The sequence below is a fragment of the Rhinatrema bivittatum genome, chromosome 5, assembly GCF_901001135.1.
Source record: "Rhinatrema bivittatum chromosome 5, aRhiBiv1.1, whole genome shotgun sequence".
NCBI lineage: Eukaryota > Metazoa > Chordata > Amphibia > Gymnophiona > Rhinatrematidae > Rhinatrema > Rhinatrema bivittatum.
The window spans coordinates 74573555-74589416 of NC_042619.1; the positions used below are offsets into that span (position 1 = coordinate 74573555).

Consider the following 15862-nt stretch of genomic DNA (forward strand, 5'->3'; position numbering starts at 1 on the left):
TGATTATCTAAAAATGTCAAAGATGGAGAAATACAAGGGTCTGTTGTTTTTTTTTTTATTTTCTCCACCACCACCACCAAGCCTTTCTCATAGCTATATGCCAAAAAACCCTTATCTTAGTTTTTTTTTAGGAGGTTTTTTTTGGTTTGTTTGGTTTTTTTTAAAGCAAATCCTATAGTCAGTTGTAATAAATATATTGGATTATGTAGAAAGAAACTAGATTTTAACAGATTTTCTGGGTCCAATGAATTCCAAGTGAAATCCATTCTTGAATATATCTCAAAAGAGAAGCAACATTGTAAATTTGCCAGTCTGGAATATTTGAACCTCCTTTCCTTTGTCCATTTTTAAAATATTATAATTTAATCTGGCTCTTTTGCCATTCCATATAAACCTTCTAATTATTGATTGCAATTTCAAAATATTTTATTGTTTAATCCATATGGACAACTAATTTAGGTAATATCATCTTAACCAGGGCACATCGACCCATTAATGATAAAAGAAGATTCCTCCATTTTTGCATTAATTTTTCTATTCGTTCTATTCCCATTACAAAATTTAAATAATATAATTTCTTATAACAATGTCAATTGAATGCCCAAATATTTTAATGTCTCAGTTGCCCAAGAAAATGGGATCTTTCACCAAAAGGTTTAGAGGAAAAGCCTGAGATTTATGAAAATTAATTTTTAATCCTGAAAATGATCCAAACAATGATATCTCCTCTATAATTATGTTATATTCTCCAGTTATGTTCTCCAAGTTGTTCACACCCTTGTTCATTGTAAGACATATATTGTCAGTTTTTGCTACCTGTTGTAATGTAAACCAGATTGATAAGTAACCCTGTTACTTGAACTTCGGTATAAAAAAGTTATAAATAAATAAATAAATAAATACAATTGAGGCTGTATTATAATCAGGATTTCCCACAAAAAGAAGCATGTCATCTCCAAATATACTCAATTTTAAAATCTTGTTCCCCACAGGTATCCCTTTAAAGACATTTAATTGATGCAATCTTATTGCTAATGGCTCCAATGACAATATAAATAATAATGGTGATAAAGGATATCCTTGTGTCCCCCTGCCCAAATCTAGTTTTCCTGGTGGAGATCCATTATTCCAACTAAGGAGAGTATGTCCAAAATTAAACTTCTTCAAAACCCAAAATAAATACCGTATTTTTCACTCCATAAGATGCACCTGACCATAAGACGCACCTAGGATTCAGAGGGGGAAAATTAAAAAAAAAAAAAAAAATGTTCTTTCTCTGGGAACCCCCCCATCCCAACCCTTTAAATTAACAACCCCCCCCCCCCCAAGACCTGCCAACTTAATTTACTACAACCCCCCACCCTCCTGCCCCCCCCCCCCCCCCCAAGACCTGCCAAAAGTCCCTGGTGGTCCAGCGGGGGTCTGGGAGCGATATCCTAGGCTTGGGCTTTTGGCTGCCAGTAATCAAAATGGCGCCGGCGGCCCTTTGCCCTTACTATGTCACTGGGGCTGACCAATGGCAGCGGTAGCCCCTGTGACATAGTAAGGGCAAAGGGCTGTCAGCTGCCAGTAATCAAAATGGTGCCAAAGGCCCTTTGCCCTTACTATGTCACAGGGACTACTGCTGCCATTGGTCGGCCCCAGTGACATAGTAAGGGCAAAGGGCCGTCAGCGCCATTTTGATTACTGGCAGCCGACAGCTGAAGCCCAGGAGATTGCTCCCAGACCGCTCCTGGACCCCCGCTGGACCACCAGGGACTTTTGGCAGGTCTTGGGGGAGTCAGGAGGGTGGGGGGGGGGGGGGTTTGTTAGATTTTTAGTTGTTTTTTTTTTTATATTCGCTCCATAAGACGTACATACATTTCCCCCCCACACTTTTGGGGGGAAAAATGTGCGTCTTATGGAGCGAAAAATACGGTACTTCCATTCCACCTGATCAAACACTTTTTCTGCTTCAAGGCTAATCAGCATTCCTTTTTGAATGGACCTTCTTGTCAAAAACAAAGCCGATAAGACATTGAGGAAATGACTGACTTGACTCTTTCTTTTACAAATCTTGTTTGATCATGGTGTATTAATATTGAAAGCACTCCATTTACTCAATATGCTAATATTGCTGCCAGAATTTTTATGCTTGAAAAAACAAAAAAACTGTCAAAGAGATGGAATCTTAAACTGACCAATTTCTAAATACCATCACCATACCACGGCAAAAGATGCTGTAGCCTGAATTATTGCGAACAAAGAGACCTCATACAAATGTGGCTGGGTTACCATTTGCAGTGCCCAAAACGCCACTCAGGTTGTGCGGTGATAACTTTTCAGAGTGCACCGTCATCAAAGTTCAAATCATCGGTCTCTTTGTTGAAGGATGAAAGTAAGGACAACTTGTGTCCTTACTTTCAAATCATCGGTCTCTTTGTTGAAGGATGAAAGTAAGGACAACTTGTGTCCTTACTTTCATCCTTCAACAAAGAGACCGATGATTTGAACTTTGATGACGGTGCACTCTGAAAAGTTATCACCGCACAACCTGAGTGGCGTTTTGGGCACTGCAAATGGTAACCCAGCCACATTTGTATGAGGTCTCTTTGTTCGCAATAATTCAGGCTACAGCATCTTTTGCCGTGGTATGGTGATGGTATTTAGAAATTGGCCAGAATTTTTATGTCATGATTTAAAAGTGAGATTGGATGATAAGATTCAGATAACTCACTATTTTTATCCGGTTTTAATAACACAACCACCGTAGCTAAATTGTCCCTTTTCAAACTCTCCTCTTTCATACATTAAATAATACATATTTTTCAATGGAGAAAGCATAGAATCACACTATTTTATAAAATTCAGGACCAAATCCATCTGGTCATGTTACTTTACCTGTTTTAACTGCATAATTTCTCTCCTAATTTCTAATTCGGTTATTTGGTAAATCTAACGAATTTTTCTGTTTCTCTGTTAACTGCGGTAACGATAATTTTTCAAAAAATAATTTTCAAGCAACTGTAAAAACTCTACCTGTTGTATATAAATTCTGATAAAAGTTCCTTAAAAGCTTTTTGCAATTGCCTCTGTAGTCACATGAACCTTACCACCATAGGACAAACGAGTAATAATAGATCTGGTTTCGCTGTTACGTACTAAATTAGCTAATAACTTTCCTGATTTATTTCCCTATTAATGTAATTTGTATTTATAAAACTATAAATTTGCCTATGCCTTTTTACTTAAGATATTTAACTCCCCTTTTGTTTTCAAATATTTATCTCAAATTGTATCAGTAATATGTTCTATATGAATTCTATGTAGTCCCCTCAATTGTTTTGAGAGCTAACATTTTCCTGTGTTTTTCCTTTGTTTATCAGTGCAAAATGAAATAATGTGACCTCCTTAATACTGCCTTAGCAGCATTCCAAAATACCCCACCTCTATTTCTTCTAAAGAATTAGTTTTTATATTCTTCCTATTTTTCTTTTAAGAATTTAATAAACTCTTTATCTTCAGCCAGCCAAGGAAGCATATTCAAAAGATTTGTCCAGGCAACTTCATGATTTCCCCATATAAATCTTTGATTTCAGCCCCTCACCCCCCACCCCATGACTTTATCTAAGTCATTACACAGACAAAATTTAGCCAGATAAAGAGGTGGTGGTAATGGGGCATTCTGGGGGTGGGGCTTAATATTATAAGGATAGTATTGATATTCAGCACTATCCAGATAAAGGTGACCATTAAATCCGCTTGTGCTGGAGGGCTGTCCTTACGTTATCCAGAACTTTATCCAAACAGCTCTGGCTATATCCAAGTATATTCAGTAGAATTCATAACCAGGTATGTTCCACTGAATATCTGAGTACAGCTATCCAGATGACTTTATCACATTACTTTCTTGCTCCCCGGCTTACTCAAAATGGGCTCTGATTTTTGGCTGGTTAGATTTCGCTTGATTTTCAGTCAAAAACCTAGTTGACTAGGAGGTCAGTGTGCTAACTTGCAGGATTTCCACTGGGGTTTCCACATTCATTGGAGAGTTTGCTATCCATATTCTGAGATGGTTTATCTCATATTTATAAATTCAATATCGTTGAGTTCTAGTTAAAAGCATTCTGCCAGATAGATCCAGCCAACTCCCTAATTTCTATATTACTACTAGTTCTACAAAGCCTGCCAGGCAGGGTGACTCAGTCAGATACTGTCTACTAAACATTTGCATGAGATATTTTATTGTGATTAGTTCATGGTCTTTGGTTTGTTTGTTTTTTTTCATTCATTAAAAATGTGATCATGATTGGATTGCCAATTATGAACTTAATTTTTTCTGATCTTTGTTGACTATTGGTAAGTATTAAATATGATTCTTTTACAGAATGCCACACTTCCTTGAGCTAGATATTGATGATACCTAATATCCATAGTGCTTGGTTTTGCTGACCCATGGTTTAGTATATGTGTGCAGCATTGCTTATTTAGAAATATGTGAATTGCATCAGGTCTGTATGTGTTGAGTATGTCCCCTGTTCAGGTCTTTTAGGCGGTAATGTATTGTCCTTCATTACCAGAAGCATCTCTGAGTGATCATGAAAAGTTCTGCTTTGGAAAGGGTTGTACTTAAAACCAGATACAATGTAACATCTCAATATTCCCATAGTTATTTGTGACATTTATCGGTGCTGTTCTGTACTGTGTAACCCATTCAGCTGTGTTAAAGCACAACTTTTACACCTGGTGGTGTAGCAGTCACCACTACATGTTCAAGCTGGTACAACATAGGTAGAACAAGTCCCTTTTTTGTCACACATGTTGAGGAAATGAAGGCATAGGGGGTACTTACAAAAGAAGAAAATTTTTTAGTAGCTTTCTATTTGTCAGTTTGTTTAAAGTTTCTGTCAGATGGAGCAGACTATACAGCACTGCATTATGGAGTGATTCCCCCCCCCACCCCAAGTATGGCCTGTAGAAAATACCCTATAATGTAGTAGTGTTGACTTTTTACTTTATTGTAAATTAACTCATACAGGAAATTGCTAAAATAAAGCACAGTTTTAAAAGTTTGCCTTTATTTCTGTGTGCTTTATGGCATATTTTTTTAGCTTCTTACACACAAAAATGTTTTTCTTAATAGGTGCAGTGAGTCCACTTGCTGAAGAACACCTGACCAAACAGGACATGCTTCTCCTAGACATCTTGAGGTTCTTGTCTTTGTGTGTAACTGGAGCCCAGTTCCACTCAGTTTCCTTCCGAGCTCCTGACATACGCAAGAAACTGCTTTCATTCATCAACAGTAGTACATTAGACATCACTAAGTCTCTTCAGCTTAAAGTGGTGAGTGTGCTGCTATAAAAAAATATATTTGGCTATCATGAAAATAAGTAATTTGCTAAAAGGTATAAACTGAAACATATTTTATTTCATATTGTAGTATTTAACCCTTTTAAAGGAGCTGCCAATTAAAGAAAATCTCTTGCCAGTTGAAGATGTTGTCATGCTTTTGAAACCTCTTCCGTAAGACAACGTTTCAATTTAAATATTTATATTTCTTTAGTGAACCAGTTACTTGTTCATGTCTGTTCTAACTGAACATCTTTTTGTTCTGTGCTTTATAGAGACTTGTGTTCCTTCTATCGGCGAGATCAGGAAGTCTGTGCAGCTATTCTTACTCACCTCCTTCCCATAATAGCAAGTCTGGTTCAGGACCAGACAGATGCTGAAGAAACAAACAATGCCCAAGGACAGTTTCTGACAATCATTCAAGCTTTTTGGTATGTCTGAGTTTTCTGTAATGGAGCTTGTTTCAAAGCTGGATAAGTTATAGATTCTGCTGGTAGTTGAACTCATATCTGAGTGATAGTTTTCTGGGTGTCAAACATGTTGGGTAAGATGTGCCCTAGTTCGTCCCATATTCGATTCTGGATTTTCTCAATATTTTCAGGAAGCTGGCTGCAAATCTTCAATTTACAATCCTTTAATCCCTAGTTAATATATCATTCTAAATATGTCAAAAGATGAGATGCATTTAAAAGAAAATGAGAGGGTAAAATTGGCAGGAAATACAGTGCTGTTCAACTTCTGATATGCTTTTTGTAAATCAATTACATAGTAATAGACTAAATCATAACAGAAAAGGACCAAATTAATCCATCCATTCTGCCCAATAGTGATTCTTCATTTTTAGGTAGATGAGCATATAAAATCCCATACTGAACCCAACATCTGTACCCTACTCAGCAAGTCTTTTACTTGAACTTTCAACCCCCTTTTTTTTTTTTTTTATTGCTGTTATTCAGTTACATATTCAAACATACAGAATAAACAACATCATATTAAAACAGCTTTTTCCAGTTTGCATATTTTCCCCCCTGTTCCCTCCCCCCTTTCATGCCACACAATTATTGGTCAATAGTGATACATTGGTAAAAGTTGTTATAGAAATCTGTGATAAGGTTTTTCTGAAAAAACAAACACAATAAAAGAAAATGGTTATGGAGTAGACGTTGAAAATGACAATTGTCTCCAGGAGATGTATGGATTCCATATTTCAGTGCCATTAAATGATAGAGTACATGCCCTGTCCCGACATGTTAAGGGTTCAGAAGAGGTCGATGGGATGGGTCTTTTCCAAGTATGTGCTATTTCCATTTTTGCGCCAGTGCAAACCTGTTGAATAAAAGTTTGAGCCTGTGATGGCAGCACCTCATCAAAGAGAAAGAGAAGTGCTTGGTCCTTGGTGAGATGAATAGGCAGCTCAAGGATCTCCGTCAGGATCCTGGAAACATATGTCCACAGAGTTTGTATATGGGGGCAGTCCCACCACATATGCAAGTACGTTCCCAAGTGATGGCAATTACTCCAGCAGTGTGGGGTGTTGGAGGGGCAAAAGCGATTTAGGTGATCTGGGGTGAGGTGCCAACGATATAAATCTTTGAAATTAGCTTCCATAATCTGTGCCGAGATGGAGCCTTGTGATTGGTGTGTGAAAATGTTCTCCCATTCATCCTTAGAATATGAGCGATCCATGTCCTGTTCCCAAGCCGCTATGTGTGCAGGGTTAGATGGTTGGCTGGACATCAATAACTTAATGTAGTTTAGAAATTAAGCCTCCAGATGAAGTGGGATTGGTTCAATATCCCTCGAATAGCGATCTCTCGGTAGATAATAGATTTTGTGAACGAATCACATAAATGAAGTGGCGAAGTTGCATGTAGGGAAGAAACTCAGTCGTGGTGAATTGATAGTCCTTTTGAAGAGTAGTGAAAGGAGTAATGGTGACACATGAAATGAGATGGGATATTTGATGTAATCCTTGAGATTTCCATGTGAGATAAGCTGTTTTGGGAAGGCCTGGTGAGAAGGATTTGTTGTGAAATAGGGAAGTCTGGAGAAAGTAAACCGCCTCACCCACTAGCTTTCTCTTCCAAGGTCGCCAAATATTAAGAGTGTGTCGGGTGTATGGCGACATGGTAGATGTCGGTCGCCAGGTAGTGCTGGGTTGCCAAATAAGAGCTGAGCTAGGCATCTCCTATAAGCAAGTTTGTTCCAGCTGGACCCATGATTTTACATCTGTAGTATGGTGCCAGTCAATAATGGGATGTAGTTGAGCCGCAGCAAAATACCAAGCAAGATTTGGGAGACCTAAGCCTCCTTGGGCTTTAGGTTGGAAAAGAACCATTCTGGCTATCCGCGGAGGTCTACATTTCCACAGGAAGCGGAGTAGTTTCTTTTGCCATCCTTTCAGTGTAGCATTGCTAATGGGAATAGGTAAAGTCTGAAAGAGATACAGTAATCGTGGTAATACATTCATTTTCAGGGTCGCCAGATGACCCAGCCAGGTTAACGGCAAGGAGTTCCACCTGATTAGATCCTGATCAATACTGTTAAGTAGGGGGGTATAATTAAGCTGAAATAAATCAGTGGAATGTTTACTCAATTTAACTCCCAGATATTTCAACTTACGGGGTGCCCATTTGAAAGGATGAGAAGACTGGAGAAGATTAACTAAAGATGGAGGACATAAGATGTTCAGGATCTCCGACTTATCCCAATTGATTTTAAATCCGGAAACCGCACTATAGCATGCAAGTTCTGTTTCTAACTCTGGGAGAGTGGTGGCTGGTTGACCAACTGTAAATAGAATATCATCGGCAAATAGCGATAATTTGTATTGTATCCTTAAGAGAAAAACCTTTAATTTGGGAGTTGGTTCGTGTATGTATGGCAAGTGGTTCCAGGAAGATAGCAAAAAGGATAGGGGAAAATGGGCATTCCTGCCTGGTTCCCTGCTGGATCTGAAAAAGAGGGGAATATTGACCATTTATTTTCAGGCTTGCTGTGGGGGAGTGGTAAAGCGCCATCAGCCTATTTTGAAACGGGTCACCAAAGGCCATAGCTGTGAGTGTGCGAAAGAGAAAAGGCCAATGAACCATATCAAAGGCCTTTTCAGCATCGATGGCTAGTAGAAGGTAGTCAGACATGGTTTGGGAGATTCCCCAGAGAATATTAAGAATTTTCCGCATGTTATCACTGGCCATGCGTCCCGGTATGAAGCCCACTTGGTCAGGGTGAATAATTTTTGCAATGAAGCAATTTAGCCTGTCCGCTAATATTTTAGCTAGTAGTTTAAGAACTAAATTGATCAATGAAATGGGCCGGTAAGAGGCACATAAAGCAGGGTCTCTTCCTGGTTTAGCGATGATTGTTATTCCCGCTCTATTTGAATCTGGTAGCAGTAGACCCCCCTCACATAAATAATTAAAATGTTTTTGCAAGTGAGATACCAGAAGGGGACCAAAGGATTTATAAAATTTAGCCGTGAGGCCATCTGGTCCTGGGGCCTTACCCACTTTAAGAGTTTTAATGGCCCTGAGAATTTCAGGGGTTGTAACCTCTGCATTGAGTATGGAGCGCATGTCCTCCGTGAGTCTCAGGAGAGCCACAGATTGTAAATAGCTATCAATATCTGAAGTAGATATATGCTGTTCGGCCGCATATAATGTTTGATAGAATTTAAGGAATTGTTGGGTAATTTCCAAATTAGTAGAGACTATTTTGCCTTGTTCATTCTTTATTTTTAGAATGTGATTTTGATAGGTGAGTTTTTTCAATTGATGTACTAGCAGTTTTCCAGCCTTATTCCCCCCCACCCCCACCCCCACACACAAAATGGATCTGGCGGGTAATATTTAGTTGATGCGCTAATTGATCAGATTCCAATCTATGTAGATCTTCTCTGGTTTTGGTTAGTTTGATTAGTATACTTTGCAAACCTGATTGAATGTGTTGAGAAGTTAGCTGTGTAATTTTGTCCCTGAGATAAGAACAGGCTGCATTCTTTTTGTGCTTTACATATGAGGATCTTGAGATGAAATGTCCCCATATAAAAGATTTAAAGCAATCCCATACAAGTAATGGTGAATTCACCGAGGTGGTGTTGATCTGAAAAAAAATTTGGATATGGTGAGACGTTTGTAGAAATGATTGATGTTGGAGGAGAGAATTATTAAGCCTCCAGAATCTGTTGCCATTATTGCCCGTGTGTAGTTGAAACGAAACTGAGATTGGAGTATGGTCGAACCAGGTAATTATACCCACCTCCACTGTCCGGACTGAATGGTAGAGTGATCTATCGATCAAAAAATAATCAGTTTGGGAGTATGAGTTATGCGCTCTAGAGAAATAAGAATATGAGCGGGAATGAGGGAATCTCACCCGCCATGCATCTACCAAATGATGATCCGTAAGCAGTGCTTAAGGGCCCCGGGTATGAGTCATGGCAGTATAAGAGTGACCCTTAGAGGTATCTAGATTCGGTGATAAGACTACATTAAAATCACCGCCAATAATCAAAAGTTGATGGTTTTGCTTAAAAAATACAGCCTGATCTTTGTTAGGGGCATAAAGATTGAGAAGGGTGAGGTCAGAATCATTGATCTTAATACAAAGCAATATGTATCGACCCTGTGGGTCTCTAATACACTTTATAAATTCAAATACCAGATGAGAGGCAAATAGGATACCCACCCCCACATACTTAGCCTGTTTATTGTTTGCTGAGTAGTATTGTGTAGCGTATTTGGAGGATTTCATAAGACTATCATGTTCGCTGGAGAGATGTGTCTCCTGGACAAATACTATATCGGAGGGGGGATATTCCCAATTCCTTAAAGAAAAAGGACCGTTTTTGTGGAGAATTTAGACCTTTGACATTGATTGAGAAGAGCTGTAAAGCCATCATAGCTCATGTGAAATTAGAACCTCTGAAAATACACAAGAAATGAGAATCCACCCCCCATCCCTCAAAAGTTGCGAATGCCCTCCCATTTGGACCTGCTGTGAGTGGTTTAGTGTACTGAAATTCTAAGAGATTTGTAGGAGATCCCCAAGACAGCGGCTCCCGGACAGAGCCCTTTTCAGCGAGAAGCTGCAGGAGGAGAAGGAAGCCTCAGAGCAGTGTAGGGCCTGCGCGATCGGCGCCGGAGACCCGCCGGGGTAAGGCCTGTTAATTCTCTCTTACCCACGACCGCCTCCAGCGCCGACCACGAAGCAAGCAGTCCCTTCCTCCATCCGCTGACGCTCTACAGCCGGTCTTCTTCCTCTCTTCGGCGGCAGCCAATCCAGCGCGCAGGTGCACACGACGACCAGCCAATCGGGGGACAGCCTCGATTGGCCTTTAAATTTCTCACGGCTCCTGGACAGAGCCCTTTTCAGTGAGAAGCTGCAGGAGGAGAAGGAGCCTCAGAGCAGTGCAGGGCCTGCGCGATCGGTGCCGGAGACCTGCCAGGGTGTAAGGCCTGTTAATTCTCTCTTACCCGCGACCGCCTCCAGCGCCGACCATGAGGCAGTCTCTTCCTCCCTCCGCTGACGCTCTACAGCCGGTCGTCTTCCTCTCTTCGGCGGCAGCCAATCCAGCACGCAGGCGCACACGATGACCAGCCAATCGGGGGACAGCCCCGATTGGCCTTTAAATTTCTCGCGGCTCCTAGGTGCCGAGCGTTGCGCGACAAAGGTGCGCGACAAAGGAGCAGGCCCCTTTGTGCGCCCCTTTGTGCAACCCCGAGAGAAGCCTCCTCCCACACATCCTGTCCTACAATCATCTGCTACCTCTATCTCCCAACAACCCTTTCAGTGGCTCCAGCTTCACACTCCGGTATCCCTTCGCAATCCAACAATCAAGTAAGCAACAGCGTCCAGCTGCCCATCACAGCCGCAGGCACCTCACCAACTAGCCCACTCTATCTGCCTGACTCTTCTCGCTGACGTTCCAGCCAGGATGCGTTCCTTCACCATTCCCATAATTTACAACCACTTGACGAGACTCCTGAAGCCCTATACTCACTCACTCAACCGCCAACAGAGGCTCATTCCCATCATGACATCCCCAGTCACTTAAATTCTCGGCCTGGCTTTATTCTCTCTGACCTTATTCAATGCGCAATCAATCACCAGGAAAACGCACATACTCAACGACTTCCTTTCAGAAACTAAACCAGACATCTGTGCTATCACAGAAACCTGGTTAAAACCCATAGACACAGTATTAATAAACCAGCTCCCTATCCAGGCCTATGACCTCCTCTCTATTCCAGGCTCAAAAAAAGAGGAGGAGGGCTGCTCCTGGCAGCCAAAAAAGAACTAGGCCTTATCCTACAGTTCACAAATGCTTCAGCCAACCTGGAATTTGCCCTCTTTAAATCAAAATACCTCCAAATCGGACTAATCTACGCCCCTCCAGGAATTCTCGAAGCAGACCCTTCCCCCATCATCGAACTCACCGCTAAACACTTTAATGCCGAAAAACCAGCCATCCTGATGGGAGACTTTAACCTTCATGTTGACGCTCAACCACGCTCCACAAATTGCGAAACCCTACTCACTATACTCAGCCACATGGGATTTAGACAAATCGTCAACAATCCTACTCATAAAGCAGGTCACACGCTAGACCTTATCTTCATAATCGATGGAATATCCCCCTACACCAACCCAACATGCTCACCAGTCCCTTGGACGGACCACCAAATCATCTCCACGGTTCTAGATATCAAGGAGCACCCTCCCCAAGCAACCCATTTAACCTCAGTATCCATCAGGAAACCTTGCTGCGGAGAACTTCTCAGCTCGCATCTTTCCAAGGAACTAGTTCACCTCGACCTCTCTGACGTCAACACTGCCACTACATCTTGGATTAACATCACCAACAAAGTCGCAGATCAAGTGTGCCCATGACCACAAAAACACTCCATCCGGATAAGGACAACAGGAAACCCTGGTTCACCCCCGAGCTGAAGTTGCTCAAACAGGAGCTCAGATGTAAAGAACACAGGTGGCGTAAAAACCCTTCCACAACGACCCTCTCTGCCTTCAAATCCTGCCTAAACGCCTACAGAAATGTCATCAACAGAACCAAGAATTCTTCTCTAAAAAGATCTACCACTTTATCTTTGACTCCAGAGCATTGTTTTACCTACGTATCAGCCCTCACAAAACCAGCTACTCCCCTCATCCCAGACGACCAAGCTACCAACAAGGCCAATGAACTGGCGGACTTCTTCGAGAGAAAAATCGCCACCCTCGTCACACCCCTCACGGGGCCTTCTCCTCATCCTAATTACTTATCCACCACCGGTTCCCAACTTGCGCACTCAACCCTCCAGCAACAAAATTCAACCCCAGCTACCCTTGCCACCTTCGAGCTGACATCCGCATTAGAAATAGAAAATATCCTTAAGAAGCTGAAACCTTCGTCTCATCCTTTAGATCACATACCGTCCAACCTGCTTTTCTCCATTCCAAACATCATCGCCAAACCAGTAGCAGACATCATAAACTGCTCATTGTCTCAAGGTCATGTCCCAGACCAACTCAAGCTTACGATGCTCAAGCCTCTCCTAAAAAAAACTCAACCTGCTACCCTCAGACCCAGCCAACTTCCACCCTATAGCTAACCTTCCAATGATCGCCAAACTCATGGAGAAGATAGTAAACAGACAACTATCCGAATACTTAGAAGAAAATGACATCCTCACCCCAAATCAATTCAGATTCCGAAAGGCCCTGAACACTGAATCTCTACTAGCCTCGCTCTCTGACACCATTCTCCTTAACCTGGAAAAAGGTCAACCATTCCTACTCGCACTTCTGGATCTCTCCGCAGCGTTCGACACCGTGAACCACACGTCCCTTCTACAGCGTCTAGCAGACATCGGCATCACAGGATCGGCGCTCAACTGGTTCAAATCATTTCTAGAAAACAGGTATACAAGGTCAGGATCAATAACAGAGTCACACCCTATCAGATCAAATATGGGGGTACCCCAAGGATCATCACTGTCACCCATGCTATTCAATATTTACCTCCTCCCACTCTGCCATCTACTAACCAACCTCAAGCTAACGCACTTCTTATACGCGGATGACATACAGATCCTCATCCCATAGCTGAATCACTCCATAAAACATGGTCTTTTTGGAATAGTTGCCTTACTGCAATCAACAACCTACTCACCAATCTCAACCTTGTCCTTAACACCAACAAAACCGAAATCCTCCTAATAGCCCCAGACAACTGCATTCCGCTTAACCCCCCAATTTCTTCCCAACTCTCCAGCACATCAATGCATGTAAGAGACCTCGGTGTGCTACTATTTATTATTTATTTATTATTTAACATTTTTATATACCGGGATTCATGTAACAATTTATATATCATCTCGGTTTACATTGTAACTCAGAGAACAGGCATGTAAGAATGCAATTACATAGAACAGGGCAAAAAAAAAAACTTGGATCACAATAAAAGGGATAAACATAATATATTATATGGCGCATAAATTATATTATAGCGTAAGGAAAAAAGAGACATGAAAAGAGACCATGTTTAAACTTGCTGAGATTCTGTGTACATGATGGAATTAGGAAAATCTTTGAAGTGAGCTGATGAAGCGAAGGGATTGCTAAATTGGGCTTAATTGTGCAGGTAGCATGAATGGAATGGGTTGTAATTTGGCATGTTGGCTAGTGTGGTAACCAACTCAACCTAAGCAAATTCATTAACACCACCACCAAGGAATGCGTCTTTAAATTGCAAGTATTAAAAAAAATTAAAACCACTTCTGCACTTCCGTGATTTCCGACTGGTACTACAATCTATCATCCTCCTGAAACTGGATTACTGCAACTCACTCCTTCTGGGCCTACCCGCCAGCACAATCAAACTACTTCAGATGGTCCAGAACGCGACGGCCAGGATCCTCACAAACACCAATAAAAGGGAACCCATCACCCCTATCCTCCAGAACCTTCACTGGCTGCCAGTTAAATTCAGGATACTCTTTAAAGCACTCATGATATTCCATAAGGCCTTACACAACATCTCCCCCTTCAACCTAACCTTCCAACTTCAGCAGCACACTACCATGAGACCCATCAGAAGAGCGTACAAGGATATGCTACAAACCCAGCCGGCCAAAACCTCACTTAGGAAACAGGCCCTTTCCACAGCTGGTCCCTCACTTTGGAACTCGCTCCCTCTGGACCTCCGCCAAGAACCCTGCCTTTCGGTATTCAAAAAGAAGCTAAAGACTTGGCTATTTAGCCAAGCATTCCCTGAGAGCTTAGAGCCGATGAATCGAGCTTTATAGACACAGGTCCACCAATCCCACTGTAAATATATTCTGAATTTGAATTTGTAAATGTTTTGAATTGTACTTTATTTTGCTAATCATGTTTTGAATTGCATTCCACTGGTTCTCTGTAAGTTTCAGTTTCAACCTTGTTCCAATGTATCCGCCCCTGAGGCGACAGTTCAGTTCTCTGTAAACCGGTGCGATATGTATTCTATACAGGAACATCGGTATATAAAAATGAAAAATAAATAAATATAAGAGTCCTTGCCCAGAGGTACTCCCATCCCTAAGAAAGCCCAGATATGACAGAAAATAGTTACCAATGTATTAGAACCAGCTTGCTAGCATGAGAACCCTGGGAGCTAAAAGCGTCCCTAATTTTGGAAAAAAGCCTGCATATCCCTCCACGTAGGAATTCGCCATCCCCTAGTCAGGGGAGTGTGAGTGTCACTTGTTGGTGAGGAGTCTCTCCATGGAACCCCACTCCCGGTCATAGCATGTGAGAACTGTAAGTACTTTAGGTCTGCAAACAACAATTAAATGTAAAAACAGATAGTAACATCATTAACAGTGAGATGGATAGACAAAAAATCACTTCAGAAAACTGCAGGTTTAACGTAAGGTACCCCAGTGTTAGAGAACATTATTTTCCTGGGTTGACTAAGACGTTGTTAGCTTTTCAAGCAGTGCCTTGGCTGTTAGCAGGGGGTGCCTGATTGGCGTTGCAGCCTTCTATTTCTTTTGCCTGTATGTTGCCAAGCTGGATATGGTGGTCGTATGGCAGGGCCCCTGTGCACTACTGCCTGCTCCTGATTGCTGGCGAAGCCACATGTTGTGAGAGCTGGTACTATGTCAGCAGGTACCAGAGCTTTATGGATGATGCCTTCCAATACAAAGGAGATCCCAAATGGGTGTAACCATCGATATTTAATGTTTTTGGTGCTAAGAAAAGATATTATTTCCCGAAAGGTTTATCTGCTCTGTACGGTGGCAGCTAAGAGATCAGGGAAGATGGCTATGTCACTGCCCTCCCATGGCCACACGGTTTTAGCTCTGGCTGCAATGGCAATCATTTCTTTCACTGGATAATCTTTGAAGCACACAATAATATCCTTAGTGCAGTTGGGTTGCGGGGCTTGGAGAGCCCTATGTGCCCGATCAAGCCGAATCTCCGGCGGTGTGTAGCCATCAGTAGGATTTGAAGCACGCAAAAGCTGCTGGCAAAATCGCTGAATGAGAGCTGT

The 15862-nt window shown here is 41.7% G+C and overlaps 1 protein-coding gene across 1 annotated transcript in view; it reads left to right on the top strand.

Moving 5' to 3' along the window:
• ATM (ATM serine/threonine kinase) overlaps nucleotides 1-15862 on the top strand; it is a 586955-nt gene that overhangs the window by 190441 nt on the left and 380652 nt on the right. The window contains exons 18-20 of the mRNA XM_029602465.1: nucleotides 5123-5322; nucleotides 5420-5502; nucleotides 5604-5759. Coding sequence (XP_029458325.1) covers nucleotides 5123-5322; nucleotides 5420-5502; nucleotides 5604-5759 — 439 coding nt within the window. The remainder of the gene's footprint in view (nucleotides 1-5122; nucleotides 5323-5419; nucleotides 5503-5603; nucleotides 5760-15862) is intronic.